The sequence below is a fragment of the Hesperophylax consimilis genome, chromosome 23 (assembly GCF_061612785.1).
Source record: "Hesperophylax consimilis isolate HC1 chromosome 23, BYU_Hcon_1.0, whole genome shotgun sequence".
In the NCBI taxonomy this organism is placed as follows: domain Eukaryota; kingdom Metazoa; phylum Arthropoda; class Insecta; order Trichoptera; family Limnephilidae; genus Hesperophylax; species Hesperophylax consimilis.
In genome coordinates this window covers 17557276-17575137 of record NC_142858.1, presented here as the reverse complement: position 1 = coordinate 17575137, position 17862 = coordinate 17557276, and the positions used below count along the sequence as shown (strand labels likewise).

Below are 17862 nucleotides of genomic sequence, written 5' to 3'. Positions count from 1 at the left end.
AAGAACGCGTGTTTCGGCTTTCAGATTACCAGCACTCAGTGCCTGAGTCCGCCGTAGAAGATAGGCGCCGACTTGTGGACACATAGAACGCCGGTTAAATCCGCGCCATTTGCGCGGTAGCCTGATAGCAGCTGTCAGTTTTAACAAAATGTCAAGCTCGTCGGAAGAAGATTTTTTACTTTTGTAGAATTCTTTCTTGAAATTAAGAAATAAAACAATTGGTATTCATCCAATTAATAGTAGTAGAAAAAGTCATGGTGAATTTTTGAATTTTATTTATTAATGAAAGATTTTTAAATATACCTTATTTCACTCGTGACATTTGAGGTTATTATGAAATTTTCTTAGTTTGTACTTTTGTTCGTACCGTTTTCATTCATATCCTTACTGACAACATCCTTGACGACAACATTTTTGTTGCTATGTAAACTTCTTTTATCCCAGATCGGCGATTTGTTGAAAACAGCAGCCATTAGTTAGTCGCTCATTTTGACAGGACTTGTTTATTTATGTTTTGACACTAGCTTCCAAAACAAGCTTCACTAACCGGCCGCACCGGCGAGTAGGAATTAAGAATTCATTCCGGTAAAGCTTCTCGGCGCGCCAGCGCGCGGACACAAATCTGAACCTGCCTTCACTATGTGCGTTCTCACACGTTTAGATACAAACATTCTTGTCGGCTCGCCTGCGCCGGTCGGCCGCTTACTCGCCGGCTAATCTGAAAGCCGAAACACGCGTTCTTTGTGTTCGTACACAAAGGCTGTAGAAAAGTGAATAAGTTTGAGGAGAAAATAGAGTGGCTTATGATAATGATATCTTATAAAATAAACTAATATAAACAATAGGTTCTGCGATTTTTACATGAGCCTAAAAGGACCTGGACGAAGCAATTCGAGAACAATTCAAAAAGCCAAAACCTGCTTGTTTTTTAAATGACATGTCTCATTCCCTGTCTTATCAAATACCCAGAAAAATACAAAAGTCGTTATAAATGTATTTACAATACAGAAATAAATTTAAAATATATCTTTATATACCACTTTGCATAGAAATCATTTAAAAACTTTGTCATACAAGATGGCTGCCAGACAAATTCTCCTCACCCTAAATATGGCTTCAAAGTCATTCGTACAATATTGCACTAATGCTCCGTCGGCTTTTAGGTTCATGGATGCGAGTTATGAAATCAGACAAACTGCTTTGGCAGTTTAGCGGGTATAAATAATAAAAATAAAATAAAAATAAAGTAAAGCAACCAGTTTTGCGATTAGTCGTAATGGACAAAATCTAATGAATATTTGATTAAGTTAAAAATCGAACATTTCGATTAGTAAATTAAAATTGGTTTGACTAAGGATGAATAATGAACCTTTTTCCCGAGGGACTGTCTAAAATTAGTGAAACGCGCTATCACTTAAGACAAATCCTAATTGATTGGTACCAATATTTTCTTCGTATATTAATTTCTATACCTTTTTATAATGTCATCCAATTTCGGAGAAATGCATGTCTGAGCGCTTTTGTGTGCATTAGTTGATAGAATGCATTTTAATCGACAACGAGTCTAGGTATCTCCCGAGTTTCAGTTGGATGTCGGAAAGTGATTTAATTTGCACTTCCAAGATTCCATTTCCTTTATTAATTTACTAAATGACGTGTACCCCGGCGTTGCTTGTTTCACCACTTTTCGTGACTTTACATCACTTTTTAAAGGTTTGTTAAATTGCCTTTTTGAGGAGTATCATGGAACCATTTTCTAAAAACCTTGGGTTGCCACCCCTACGCAGAATGTTGAAAATTATTGATTAAAATTTTCAAACTATTTAAAAATTAGGAAAGTTACCGTTTTCATCTGATTTCTAAAAACTCTGCATGAAGCCCCGGCAACGCTAGAAGCTTCAGCTACATAAATAAACCACTCTCTTCAGCTAGTTAGTTAAAAAATAAATTATTATGTATTTAGGTACCTACTTTAACACTTTCGTTATATTATTTTTTTTATAAGTAACTCAATATGTTTCAGGTTAGCAAAGGCAGTAGATCTTTTTGTGTTTACTGTACATATAAGCTAATTATTTTGATTCTCATTTGCATAGTTTTTAGAGTTTTGAGGTCTTAAAAAAGTAAGTGGACGGTAAATATAATGGTTTTAGATTTATATCTATGGTTTTCGAAATTGTCTATGCTCGTTTGTGATTTATGATTAACTGTCAAAGTCAAATTGTGTTTTGTTCTGTCCATTCTGTCATCTGGAAATCTGCGTATTTTATGTGTGGTTTATTAACCACTATTAACGTGTTCGTATACAGGATGAAATAATACAGGTACGAGGCTCCATTTTGTGTATTACTGTGAAGTAGTTATTTCAGATTGATCGTTTTTTTTTATCTGATGAATAAGGCCCCGTTAAAGGACAAAACGTGCACAATTGGTTAATTCGATCCCACGGTGACCGCCAATTGCTCGGTGTATTTGCTTGGCTCGAGCAAGAGATCGCCAGTAGAGCGTGTAGATAGACAGTAGGCCACGGCTTTGACAACTGACAATTTGACCTAATTGACTTTATGATATCCTATCTAGGGTTCTAATATTATTATTATTACTGCAGAGACCATCTGCATATAGAGCTATGTATCACTAAAAGCATGCCTGTTTCCCATCTTTCGCCTTATTATATTGTCTCTCTGCGGCCAGTCCCTTGAATAAAGTTCCTTTGTTGTCATTGGGCATTTCTCCATGTCTTCTCGTTCTATTAAATAATTCCCCAAATATTTATCAAGGCCCTCTTTTCATCAAGACCCAACTTTTTTATTTATTTATTGTGAGACCAATTATTTATCTAGTTACTTAACATTCGGGAAGATAAATAAATATCCACACAAATGTTTTGAGGTTATTTAAGGAGTTATTAAATATATCCACTGTTTTAAAAACTTCATAGCACCATTCTCTTGTCATGCTATGCTGTGCTAGAACATCTATTCTGCCGTGGGGTATTTTAAACAAGTTATGGCAACGATTATGTAGATGAACGGATACTTTTTCGTTCCTTTCACATTTTCTTCAACGATTGGTGCCACTCGCAATGACTTAATTTCTTTTTTTTTAAAACAGAAAGCAATATAGATTATAATATATAATATTAACCTTACCTAACCTAAAGCTTCTGACATTTCTTGAAATAAGTTTTGGACTCTCCAAATTTCCATTTTAGGACGTCAAATTAACATGTTTACTCAATTTAATTACTCCTTTACTGCTTGAATTTTGAAATTTATTAATAAATCCCTGAATTGAGAAGCTACCCTCGAAGAACATCTGGACTTAACTTTTTCCAAGTACGTGTCAACAGTGTCAGTAGTAATGGTGTGTAATATTATTTACAGATAATAGGTCTACTCCCGGTGCAACATAAGACAAGGCTTGAGATGCTTTCATACAATAAATCCTTCATAATGAAGGTTATCCTGGCGCAGGCCTCGTGGATCACATCTCTGTATCTGTATTGGCAGTTGACAAGCACAAACCAAAAAGGTTACTTCTTTTCTAATCTGGTGTTCCTTAATCTATTTATGTAAAGGAGAATGTCGGTGACGGGTGGGCGGCGTTTGTTTGATTTTTATACAAATATACAGTTTTATTCCAAGATTGATGAAATTTTGCACACTTGACCTTCAAAACAAGAAGAAGTTCACTTCCTAAGTCTGATTTTGTTAAATTCTGTACCTGAATGATTTTAATATTTAGAGTAAAAAACGTGTCATTTTGCTGAGCGATGATATTTTTTTCAAAAAATACATATTTTTCCACCACACTTGACACCGGATAGTTGTGTTAAGCCTACATGTGATATGCACTCCGTCTAGTCCCAGCATCACAGCAACATACGAGACTTTTTTTTTAATTCTTTCTAAATTTTTTATTTCAAAAACAATTTTTAAAATAAATTTCACATGCCGTCATTGTTCGCTCAGTGGAGTAACCTCTTACATCCACCCTAACTGTCCGATTCCCACTAATTCTCTATGTTTTGTATTGAAAAAAATGTCACCGGAGACCAAAGTTACTTGGACATTTTTTTCTTCAAATAAATCACTGGTTAAAGTAAGTCAAGTACGACCCTCAACACCCGTATATCATTACATACCTAACTTTTACTGCGGCAGTATTCAAATATTCTAGATTTGGATTGTGCTTTAATTAGCTCCCCTTTACCTGGCCTAACCTAACAAGTGTAGTGTCGGCCAAATGAGAGGAACTTTGGAAAGTAAAATAATGAATTTTTGTCAATTATGCAAATTTTAGAGAGTGTTCTTCAACCGGTGGTCTGACGGTCTACAAAGTATCCTGCAGGTCCAAATCATGTGAACCATATTGGATTTTAGCTGGTTTGCAAAATATTTCATATGGACATGTAGCTAATAAGTATCTTATCATTTTCAGCCGTTACTGTAAGCACTTACAGAGTGCAGTTTGAAGAGCATGCGCATTTTAAATCAGAAGAAAGAACCCAAGGTAAATATTGTGTAATTATTATATATTTCATGTATACATACTTAAATTCACAATTGGGTGATGGAATACTATCGCTAGCATGCATTGTAATAAAGCATATATGTTCTTAAAGCTTTTTTATTTAAGCATTATTCTTTTTAAATCATTCGCCGTTAATCATTTAACCAATCGACACTTGCAAATTATTTACACCAATTTTCTCTAACATTCGCCACCTGTTTTAATTATGCTTATTTTAATTGATAATAATTACTACTGTAATGCAAACAAAATATTGCTGGTTTACAGGAATGAACATTTAATTTGAGGAGAGTTAATAAGATAATATTTTCAATTCTGAATTTGAAATATGACATAGACAAATATGATGCATAATAATTAGTTCCAAATGGTCGTATTGATAAAGACGTTGAACCGTTGTAAGAAAGAGATCCTGGGTTCGATTCCCAGTTAAGACCGTTATCTTTTTATTTTCTGTGTCTTGTTCTGTTTGCATTGTATTACATGATGGGTATAACCTTCAAAAGTTAAATAAAAGTTGTTCCAATAAAAAATCAACTTAAATCAGTTTAAAAAATAAATGAGGCGGGCATCGGAGAAGTGGTGTAATCTACAAAACCACAAGGGACATAAAAATTATGATAAATATTTTGATTTAAACAATCAACCAATAATAAACATGAATTAAAATGGAACCTCCGTGAGTGCTTTTCAATTATAATTAGAACAAATTCAGATGTTAGCATTAAACTAGTTTATTGCTAAAACAGACTGACCTTAGGTGCAATGGTCTACAGATTTGACATTTAGTGAAAAGAATGCAGTGCTGATTCCCTGTGGCACGAATATAAACTGACAAGAATTTTGTTCTGTGTTTCTGAGTGTCAGTCTTGTGCTATTGAAGTTTAAGTTTGATGTTGTAAGGGTCTTTCCTCACTAGTTTATATCTTTATTTGCCTTATAATTCTCATAGTCAATAGCATTCTTCTTACCCGTATAATTCAACTAAGATGTACATTTGTTTCATGTAATAACAATCCATGGATTTGTAATTGAGTCTTATTTTTCAGGGTTGATAAATGTTACTAACAGTTTTTCTATTATTTCATTAAAAGAAAGCCTTATTGTACTAAGTGATAACACTACCTTTGATCCTTCAAAATTAGATGATAGAAGGTATATTTTGAAAACAGGTATCATCTTATCTTATTGTTTAATGAAAGCATCCTTACTAACATTTTCTATTAAAATTAATTTTCTTCTAAAAAAATACATTTCATTCCAAAAACCAATTGTAATATATTTTTGCTGTGGAAATAATATTCAATCTGAACTTAAAATCATTCCTGTTCTGACAGAAAGCGTCAATTCTAACATAAACAAGTTAATGTTTTCCGCCAGAAAACATCAATTCTAACATGAATATGTAAAAAAAGATGATAGCCCTTAAGGTGATTTTTCACAAAAACGGCGCTATACAAGTTATCCAATTATTATTATCAAAAATAAACAACTTAATATTTTCTGCCAGAACAGGAAAGATAAAATATAAGATATCATGCACATCTAAATATTATATTGTAACATGAATATATTTTATGTAAATGCTTTTTATTAATTAACCCGTTGTTTATATATTTTAAGGGCTGTATTTTGTTAAAAGTTTTGCTAACTTGTATATTGCGTACAGTGGTGTCAATCAAGTTTTTTTGCAATCAGTAGAGTATATAATATTTTTTGTTTATTTTTTTTTTTTTGGAAATCAATCATTCCCAATGATTTTTTTTGGAGGTTACCCACTACTTCCCTCAGCATTCTATAGAAACAGATGGTTTCCTCCTTCACCATACACGTCGAGACTCGAATGTATTTTTTAAAAAGGTAGCTACTTTTTATAAAAATGATTCTAGACCCCCAATGTCCAGGCATACAGTGTTTGTAGGCAGTATGCAAGTGCGTACATGTTGTTAGTTATATTACTGGGTTACATCTCATCTCCGCCAATTGGTGTTGTTGCTAAAATTTTATTAAGGTAAAGGAAAAAAGTTAAACAGGAATTATAAGAGAAATATTAAGATGAGATTGTGACTTGACCAAAGCAGCTAAGTAGCAGTCGTCTGGCAGTCCTGCCGAGAATGAGCGGAGCGATTGGACCAGCCGCAAGCGAGACTCGGGTCCGCGCCCCTTAGCCAGCTTCCCGAATAGGCCCTCGAAGAATGTATTGGGATTGAGGGAGAAAGAACCTGAAGACCCTAGGTATAAAAGTGAGCATTGGGTCATCAAAGGCAGGGCGGAAGGGCTCCGGTCCCCCGCAGTTAATCCTCAGGCCCGCTCATGGCGATGCGGGAGGCGCAGACAGGTTATACAACAACATGCCGCTTTGGGAGTTATCTCCTCAGTTGATGCCGGGACTGGGTCTAGTCCACCCCCTTGATGGAGTGAAGAACAATACAAAATAATAAGATTAGTTCAGTTCCAGCTCCTTAAAATCTCCTACTACCACCACAGTAAGCGGAAAATGTTGCTTATGGTGTGATGTAGGACTTAGCCAGCTGAAGAATCAAACACATCATACCTGGGTGGAACCCAAACTCAGCCACTGACCGGTCAACTTCTTTTGGTGTTTATGTTTAACTCCGCACAGGAAGCCCTGAGGAAAATAATTTCCCTTAGGGCCTATGTCATCTCTGGGGATGATGGGTGGAGGGTCTTTTTGAGGAGAGTTAGCCCATTGAAACATTATCGAAAATAAAATGTACCACAGGCTTACAGATATATCATTTTAAAGAGGAGAGGAGACGTTTCAATGTTTTTGTGTAATCTGATTGAATTGAAAGTTAAAAAAAGTATTTCGACTAATGTGGAATAGCCGCCCGCAGTCCCCCTCTTTCCCATCAAATGCCCAAAGACTTTCGAAAGACTTTCAAAGTTTTTCGCTGTCAACTGTCAAGATGAGTTTTGACAGCTTGCAGTTTTAGTGAGTGCAGAAATTATTGCACCAAAGAGGAAACACAGATTTCGTGTTAGACCATGCCTTCGACCTCAAAATTTTTAATTTTTATAACAAATTGAAAATGGTAGACAGATTTGGTTAGGTAATTTCTTGCGTGTCTCGGAAACTGATTTCGAAGAATTTGTTTTATTTATTCGGCCAGATATAAAAAAAAAATAATGTTGTTAATTACAATTTATCGCAACTGGAATTCATATACAAGCCTGATGTACCACTTGAGAAGCCACCACGCTCGAAACAGCAGCTGTCAAAAATTGTTCAATAATTACTCATCAAGCTTGAATACAGAAACACATATATTGCCCCGCGGTCACAAGCCCTTCCCCGCGCGGAGAATATTTTCAGGCGTGATATACAATTGTTTGCTTTTTGTAATATTAAATCACCTGAAGAATTTAACTATAATTTTTCAATCAAATAATCACCTTAGGATGGGTTGTTTCACAGAATTTGAACAATTCATCAAATTTCAAAGTTGATTTTCAAGTACATTCATCATTTCAGTTTTGTGAAACAACTGGACAAAAATGTTATAACAGGATAACTTGAATAGAACCTTCACAGAACTTGAAAATCAACTTTGAAATTTGATGAATTGTTCAAATTCTGCGAAACAACCCGTCCTTAGTGTCTAAAAGGAACTAGCGAATGACACCACTGACAATCTCTAACATTCTATATTTTGTGAAAATATTTATCCTGGTAATCCCATGTTATATTTTAATACTCTGATAAGAATGATCGAGTACAGTCTGTCAAAAAATTGTAAACAAAATTAAGGTACTTTCTAAAAGGAGTATTCTAAAGAAATTTAACATTTTTAACTGTTATTATTTTTAATATTTTCCGATATAATCGCATGGAAATGTCTTTTTGTATTTTTGAAATGTACATATTATCTGAAGAAACTATTTAGTCAATCTTATATAAAAATATAAATAAAACTGTTTGGAGAAATATGCACTTATAAAAATATTATGATAAATTGAGCTAGGCCATTTTTCCCATCCATTGTCGATTTGTCAGATTCAGACATCAAACATAATCTCACATTTTAATCTACTAAAATTTGCTATAAAATTAGTATGTAATACTAAAAATTGTAATAATTTTTTTAATTCCATTTTATTAAATTTCTTGATAGACTAGATATATAGTAGTTAGAAGATATGTGATATAAAATACATATTGGATATTGGAGAAACAGATAAATTAATACAATACCTTTTTGCAGAAAATTTTATACCCTACAACTCGGTCGATCGTTATTCTGATAAAAAGAAATATGTTAAAAAGAAATCTTTCAAGACCGTAAGTAATTTCAAAAAACAATTTCCTATAACCAAACAGCCACCCGATGAAAGCAATGGCATGGGTAAGTCTGTTTTCAATGCGCATGCTGCATGGCACCTTGTAACCTTAAAAATACTTCTCAGCAGAAACACATTGCAGAATGTTTTAGAGATGAAATGACATCTCAAGAAATGAAATTTCGCTTACCCACTCACATATAAATTCCAGAAGCACATAAGCCACTAAGGCTAAAAAGTATAATCGAAAAACTCTGCTTTTTGTTCAATTAAAATGTAATGTTTTTCTTAAGTGTTGCCTGACAGAATCAGGGTTTATTTTAGTTTCATGTTGACAATGCACATGGAACATTACCCTTCATTATTTTTTGAATTTTGAGATTTATTATTATTACTACATAATTTTTTCCCGTATTTATATTACATATTAGCATGCTCTTTACTAAGTTTCACAACTCCCATCACTAAATGTTTCACTTTGATTTTCAGATGGGAACTTTGGATTGATCAAAACTGATGCAGATAGAATATTGCGAGACGAAGGCTATAAAACCTACGCTTTCAATGTTCTTGCTTCACAACGGATTGCATTCACTAGATCTCTGCCTGATACACGCAATGAATTGTAAGTGAAAACAGTTTAGTTTTACATAACTATGAACCATAATATCATTCAATCTAATTTAAATTCATAATATATATCGTCGACGAACAAAGAATACTGTCTAAGCGACATAAAGTCTAAAATTCTAAAGAAAAGGTAACTTCCGCCTGTGTCTGCATACTTAGTTCATAATGCTACCACTGAATATCGCGCAATGCAGCAAATGAGCAATAACAGACAACCAACATCAGTTTTATTTTGAATGATATACGACAAAAAGCGGAAACGTAAAGTTGAGCAGCTATTGTGGGTTCTTTCTGGGCAGATTCTACGGTTTTTGTCGATTTTGTACCGTGCGCAGAAAAGTTCACTATGGTTTGCAGAGCAGTCATTGTGGGATTTTTCTCCGCAGGGTCTCCGGTTTGTGTCGATTTCGTATCATTACCAAGCCAGTGGGACGACAGGCTTAACCTTCACTGATTATTTTTTCTTCATATAAAGCAGTTTTTCTCTGTTGATAAGGTAGGACTGTCAATGTTTAGTTATTGTATTAGTTAGTGGAACAAAGCAGCTTTCTGCAAAATTAGACGGGGGACCGAGCCTAACTGGGTAAAAATTAAAAAGTGCATAATCATATAAATTGTACCAGTGTACAAACCCGGAGTGCTTCTTTATTGAAGTGACCTTAAAACCCAACACTACCTATCCCTAATACGCCCATCACAAAATAGTTTTGACTTGCCACGGCACGTTGATATTTCTTAAAAATTTTTGTCTCTCCTGCACAATTAGAATTTTGTCATGTGGGCGGTATGGTTTAATTTTTCGATGATATTAGGTAAACACATTTGTGTTTTAATTGCATATGTAAAATATTTATATTTATTAGACGTTCTTTGCCTGTCATCATACTTAAGCTTTGCCATCACGAAATTGCATTTCCAGACTGAAAATCATTGTATTAAATTACTCAGTTAGTGGAACAATCTTTACAATGCTTATTCATTTTAATGCTATTCAATTTAAATCCTGTTTTATAGATGTAAGAATAAAACATACACAGGAACGCTGCCGAGTGTATCAATCATCATCTGTTTCTACAATGAACACTTTCACACCCTCATCCGATCTGTTCACTCAATCCTCGAGAGAACCCCTCGCTCGTTGCTCGAGGAAATAGTGCTGGTGGATGACTACAGCGACACCAAGAATTTACACACTGATGTTGCTGATTATGTGGAAAAACTGTCTAAAGCTTCTAGTAGCTTTGACTCTAATAGAAACTACAGACCAGTGCCAATCAAAGTGTTGAAGACGCATAGAAGGGAAGGACTCATTCGCGCTAGACTTTTTGGTGCGGAAAATAGCCGAGCAAAAGTAAGATTCTTTTGCCATTGTAAATCTTATAGATAACAAATATCTGTTTGCAATTTCAGGTTCAATGTTATAATCTAGTTTTAGTTTGGAACAGTGGTAATTTTCTGTCTTCAGAATATTTCTATTTCAACTCTCGTTTGATTTTTTTTCCCGAAAAGTCATCACGTCAATCTATTTTAAAATACATAATTTACTGAGCGTAGCGAAGTCCTGTTTTTTTACTTGACCACTTTGGTCAAAATCTGGTCATTCCTGTCAAGATAGTAGCCGTTTTCCATAGTACCTTTTTATTCCATCAGAGCGCATGAGCGTTGCGACTGTTGCGAGCTGTCAAGTCTACTGTTTGCACAACTACTAATATTATAATTGCCCAATATCCTTTGCCTTTGCTTGTAGAACAAGAAACCCAATCAAAGCTTGTTGTCCATTTAGGTGATGGTATTTTTGGATTCCCACATCGAGGTGAATGTCAATTGGCTGGAACCTCTGCTGCAGCGACTGTCCGAGGGATTGAACTCCTCACAGTCCTATTCCAGCAGGGTGGTCATCCCCATCATCGATGTCATCAACGCCGACACATTTGAGTACACGGCCAGTCCGCTGGTTCGTGGGGGCTTCAATTGGGGACTCCACTTCAAATGGGATAACATTCCTAAAGACTTTCTACAAAGTGAGTTAATTATTACCATATATTTTATTCTTATCTAGATGTAAATATTAATACATTGCGAATTTTTAACAGCTTCTTAAAACTCTGATGCTATGAATTGAATGTTTCAGCCATACCAGATTTCATTAAGCCAATGAATTGAATGCTGTGAATTAAATGTATCAGCCATACCAGATTTCATTAAGCCAATGAATTGAATGCTATGAATTGAATGTTTCAGCAATACCAGATTTCATTAAGCCAATGAAAACACCTACAATGGCTGGAGGACTATTTGCTATATACAAGGGATACTTTGATGCCATGGGAACCTATGATTCAGGAATGGACACTTGGGGAGGAGAAAATATTGAAATGTCATTTAGGGTAAGAACTCCACTGGAAAATATATTTATTTTTTTACACGCTAGCTACATGTATGTATTCTGAACTGAAAAACTCTAATATCACAGAGGTAACATTGATGTTCGTTTTCTCAATGGATTTGTCATATATATGGTGTATTTTCGCAAAATTTGAATAACGTTAAAAATGTTTGTAACGATTTAAAATTTATTTTTCTAACTCTGACCATTGTACTAAAATGAGTAATTTTAATATTTTCATTCATCTTAAAAACAATCTAAAACCAAACATTCCAACTGGCTACAACGTCATTATGACAAAGAAAACGCCAATGTCTATTAAGATGGTTGTCATCAAAGTCGCCCGGCGTGACATCAACGCCACCGAATTAACGAATAAAAACATTTCTTGGCTAATAGAAATTGGCACATTTTAAATCGATACAGAAAATTTATTCACCATATAAAAATGCCTTCATTATCATAATTTTTTTCTTAATTTCGTTCGAGATTAAAAAAAACAGTGAAAATATCCTATTATCTTGAAAAAATAATCATCATTGTATTGATGTGTCTGTTCCCATTATAGATTTGGATGTGTGGAGGTTCTTTGGAAATAATTCCCTGCAGTCGTGTTGGTCATGTATTCAGGAAGAGGAGACCTTACCACTCTACCGACGGAACAGACTCTATGCTTCATAACTCCCTTCGCTTGGCTTATGTTTGGATGGATTCTTATGTGGTATGACTTGGGTTGCCAATGCACAATGTATTTCGCTCTAAACAATTTGGATGTGGAAATATTGTAAAGCAGACTATTTTGTTTTGCCGTTTTAGAGGCTTCTAGTTTCTTCTCGTCAAGAAATTTAAGGAAATTAAAAGATGCCGTCTTTCCATAATTTTTTTCCACTAAACATTAATTTAGTCATTGCTCAAAGTATAAAATTATGTAAATAATAAAAAGTAAATAATTATGTTTTACGTAATATATGCGAAAGAGTAGGAGGAGGTATAAGTGCCTTATTATGTAATCTTCTTTTCGGTCTTTGTCGCGCGTAGGTAATTTTATTGGCGAAACTATTTTTCCGTATTTTTTACAATACATATTTATTATTATTATTATGTTAATATGTTTTGCGATTCAAAAATGTCTATTATGCGTTATGTGAAATTCTTTTTTTTTATTTCATCATTTTGCATGAATTTTTTTGCTTTGTTTTAGGATAATTACTTGAAGAAAGTTCCCACTGCTGCCAACATCAACTATGGAAATATATCTGAACGTATCCAGTTGCGGAAAAATCTTAATTGTCAGTCTTTCCAGTGGTATTTGGACAATGTTTATCCGGAACTTGTTTTGGATACGGATTCTGAAACAAGGGCTAAAGAAAAACTTAACTCTTTGTCGGATCCACAGAGAAATAAGTACCAACCGTGGCATTCAAGGTAAATTTATTGGCAAAACCTTATTATTGGCATGTCATTTAGAAATACAAACATACTTGCCTTTTGATTGAGCTATTTATAATTAATCATTGTGATAAATTGTTTAGGATACAGGCGAATTCTCCCTCACTGTCATTTTTTTTTTTTGTGAATTTATTTGTGGTTTTTCCCTAAAAAAAATTCCCTGTTGGATGGATGGATTTTCATAATTTAATGTTTCAGACAGCGTAACTACACAGACAGCTATCAATTAAGACTCACTGGTACCAACCTTTGCATTCAGTCAGTGAAAGACATCAAAACTAAAAATGGAGGACTGATGCTTGCAACTTGTCTGCGTGTTCAGAATCAGGTAAAGGATGTTTCCAGTACAAAACTAACCCTATTATGTACTTACCGGTTAACTGACCTTGGTAAATGTGTATGATATACCTGCCGGTTATTTATTTTAATCGCCGTGGTCTAATGGTAAGGCTCTCGACTAGCAAGCTGGAGGTCGCAGGTTCAAATCCCGGCTTGTGCTAGTAAATTTTATTTGATTAATTTGTGTTTTTTCAAAAATTACACATTTAAAATAATTTATAGTTTATTTGCGACACGTTAAAGACTACCATTCGGAATTGTAATGTTGCTTGAAATGACTTTGGCCATGTTTGGTGACCTGATTTGAATAGCCAAGTACTTTCCCACCTTCTTCCCCATCTCCTTCCCCTCCCCACTGCCTTCAGCTTCACAACATAACCCGATTAAGGATGCCTTAGTCTCACTGGCTCCAGACAGTTGTATATAGATGGGAACCACTTGTGCGGTTTCGCGTAAAAAGATAAAATAAAATGTGTGGTTATGACTATGTATTGTTAACAGATATGGTATGAGAGTGTTCTCCACGAGCTGGTGCTGGGCCGGATGCTGTGCCTGGAGGCGTCTCCCGGTGGCAACGGGAAAGTGTTCCTCTCCAAGTGTCACGAGATGGCCGGAACCCAGGAGTGGCGCCACAAAGCTAAGGTTTCTAATTCATTATTCATTAAGTAGTTATAAACGAAGCGAAAGTTCATTTTATCCAACCAGATCATTAACTTGGAGACAAAGCAAATAATTTGTGCGTACAGTACAAAACACAACAGAGATCTGTAATTCTAAATATCAAAAATTTTCAAACAGGGTGCTCAGGTATCGTGAAACTTGAACAAATTTTGTCTGGAATTGCCAGCTCAATGCAGCTGTTTTCAGTTGGTCATTTCCTCAGGGGTAGGCAGAGAGGATGGACTGCCAAACAACTCGATCTTGGCACCCCCTCCTTACGTCATTCACATTCATACATATCTTTCTGTTATTCTGATTCTTAACATGGCCCCACTCAAGTTTTTGGTTCACTTGACCATGCTATGTCTTCTAGTATAACATAAAATTAATGTTTACAGAATGGATCTCCGGTGTATAACTCCGCGGCGGGCACTTGCCTCGGGGTGAATGAGAAGCTTCGGGAATCTCCAATTGTGATGCAAATCTGCTCCAGTACCAATCTCAACTCCTGGGACTTTGTAAAGAGTTAAAAACCGTTCAACGATTTATTTACTTCTGGTATTACAAATCGGAATGGCTATGATGAATCTCATCTATTACTCGTAAAGCAATAATTTAAACTAATAATCACTATGTACTGAATAAATATTCCGAATCATTCCGCGGTACTAAATGCTGCAACCGAATTGCTCAAGTAGTAAAAATGTTGTAAGTGATACAATATGTAGCTACGAAAATTTACTGTTACATATTATGTAAATGTAATCTAAAAATGAATGAAACGATTCCAAAGTATTGACTCGAACAAAGAATTATCGTAGCTACATAACCATTTAATAATAGAACATCTTGGGTAATATTCACAGGAGGGATGAATATTATTGAAAACATCTATTTTAACATACAATTTTGTAAATTACAGAAAGCAAGTGAAGACATGTAAGGGTGCGTATAAACAGGACAAAATTTCCGCGAGCTGAGCTACAAATTACGGGAAAAGAACAAAGCAACCGTAAGCAGCATTTCGTGTCATTTGCGGTTGCTTCGTTCCTTTCACATAAGTCGTGGCTCGGATCGTGGAAATTTTGTCATCTTTATATGTAAGTAACCTAATATGTGAAGCTGCTATTATATACTTAAATTAATAACCAATGAATTTTTCCATTGTTCCAAAGTGTGGAATTACAAAACAAATTTTTAAATGAGTTTCGTAGCTCTCAAGAAAGTATGTATGTAATTGTATTGTTAACAACTTAGATTTTATCTTTTCTGTATTATTTGTTCATCACTTATTTTGTAATATTTTTCACTGTTCTGACCTTATGCCGTGTTTATAAATAAGGGCGTTATATTATATTTACACCGAATTTATAAATTAGGGGGTTTGTGGACAATCACATTGTGCTTTGATTATATGATAAATATTTATTCAACTCATTTTATGCACCTGTTGTTGAATCTCACTTTCTATTTAAGACTTTAAATTTGTTCGATAGCTCGATTATTTTACTTCATATTTTATTAGCCATAAGCGTAATATAATCAATAAGGATTTGAATTTCGCCAAAAACCAAAAAAGATAAATATATGCTTATTATAGAACAAAACAAAATCAACACAAAACCAGAATGAACTAAGTACTCGCGAATACTCAATATAACATCAGAAAGATTTATTAATTGTATGTATAAAATTGAAATATGAGGCCGCGAGAACCAGAGTGGTCGCTTTTCAAAACAACGACTTTTAGACGATAATACATAGGCTATTGTTGCACTTCGATTTTATAACAATACTGCCATCTATTATTTAGAGTAAGATTTTTAGGTCACCGGCATCAAGGATTACAACACAAAGAACCCTTTTAGGCCAAGAAGTCCATTTTGGCAAAATTTCAGATTGACCACTCTGTTTCTCGCGGCCTCATATACAGGGTGTAAAGGTACATACTTGACTTACTTTACCGGTGATTACTGACATTGTTTGTCTCCGGTAACATTTTGAATTTTTTTTCTACAAAAAACATAGAAAATCAGTAGGAATTGGACAGCTAGGGTCGAAAAGAGGGGTTGGGCTGTTACTCTGCTGAGTTACCAGTGACGACAGTGTGATTAAAAAAATGAGTGGAATTAAAAAAAATCATTTATTTTTGAAAAAAGTCATTCTTTACTCCAAATCATGTTGAATCGCTAAAAGTAAGTCAAGAACGTCACTTAACACCCTGTATAATAAAACTTTTATATATATTGAGAATTAGCATTTGTTTATCTATATGTATATATATATTTTAAGCCATAATATTTTCACTGGATTTTTTTACTATGTAAATTCATAAGCAATGTTGAGAAAAATGTTTTTATGATATCCTTGTTTACCAATTATTTTTTGATCACTACTATTATTTTAGAATTTATACACACTTCGGAAAATTGATATTGTTTTCCGATTAATAAATAAATGTAGTTAATGTTAATTTAGAAGAAAAATCTGTATTTACATAATATCAAACAAAATATGTAGTAATAAATATGTAAGTGTGCATTAAGGCTGTGTAATTAGTTCATTTCTTTAAACATTTGTACTGATATTAATGGGATACAGGGAAGTGAGGATTCTTACTGATTCTCACTTTGAGTAATTGAATAAAATGGTTTAATAGATATTTTTTAGATGGTTGTGTTATCCATCGTCTCTCCGTTAAATACTAATTATAACCTACCATTATTTTTATAGAAAATTTGAGATTATTAGGTGTATGTACAAAAAAGTTTTCTAATTATTTACTGTTTTTAAATAGATACTTTATTTTTATACACTACGGATAAAATTGAAGTAGAATTGAATAGATCTGGAATCCCATTGCAGCCCATTTAAAGTATTTTTTGAAGATGTCAGTTTATCTTTCCACTCGTGGAGCCAAGTGTCACCTCACTAGCACCACTTGACTCGTATCTGGACTCACTGATAAAATAACTTTGTTCATAGTGCAATATTTTTTTTTTACTGAGTTTTTAATCAACTAATGTCAGTTTGACTGACAAGAACAAATGCCTAATGAGGTAACATGCTCTTGGTCAAACTCAAGTGCCATTTTTGGAGTGTCACCATAATAGACTCATCACTGCATTCGTTACAGAAGCATTTAATGTTGTGTTTTTTAACAGGGTTTGAAAATAGGTTTAATGTTAGCAATAGCGATCAACATCACACAATCTCATTAAATACTCAATGTTAGATATTTGAGAATTTTTTATTGCACTTTTTGCACAGCGTTATTTTTTATTTGCATCACAAACTTTACTGTGTTTAATGTGCAGCTTTTATGAATTCTTTTAACAATTTTTTTAGTTGATTTATATTGGATAAATAAATAAATGTGCAGGTAAATCATTTTAAAGAGACCCTTGCCTGTTTGGTGGTATACTGGATGGATAAAAAATAGTGATTATTTGCCTGTTATTTTATTATTAAAGCTTGACGTTTAAATACAAATTTAAATAATCTTTTTTGTTCAAATAAAATATGAAGGGTGTATCTTATAGGTATATCCTTTATCATAC

At 34.0% G+C, this 17862-nt stretch overlaps 1 protein-coding gene across 2 annotated transcripts; it reads left to right on the top strand.

Annotated features, from left to right (window-relative positions):
* The first annotated feature begins 2195 nt into the window (after positions 1 to 2195).
* Positions 2196 to 17173, top strand: Pgant35A (polypeptide N-acetylgalactosaminyltransferase 35A). 2 transcript variants are annotated; one of them, XM_089646079.1, is made up of 14 exons: positions 2196 to 2324; positions 3387 to 3534; positions 4444 to 4515; positions 5586 to 5708; positions 8763 to 8903; positions 9328 to 9463; positions 10483 to 10819; positions 11252 to 11489; positions 11710 to 11855; positions 12423 to 12575; positions 13056 to 13279; positions 13502 to 13631; positions 14144 to 14284; positions 14701 to 17173. In XM_089646079.1, the coding sequence occupies exons 2-14, from the start codon at positions 3429 to 3431 to the stop codon at positions 14830 to 14832; spliced, it is 2079 nt and encodes a 692-aa protein (XP_089502205.1). In that variant the 5' UTR covers positions 2196 to 2324; positions 3387 to 3428; the 3' UTR covers positions 14833 to 17173. The 2 variants fall into 2 exon arrangements, with proteins under 2 accessions (XP_089502205.1, XP_089502206.1); XM_089646080.1 differs by lacking the exon at positions 5586 to 5708.
* The last annotated feature ends 689 nt before the right edge of the window (positions 17174 to 17862 follow it).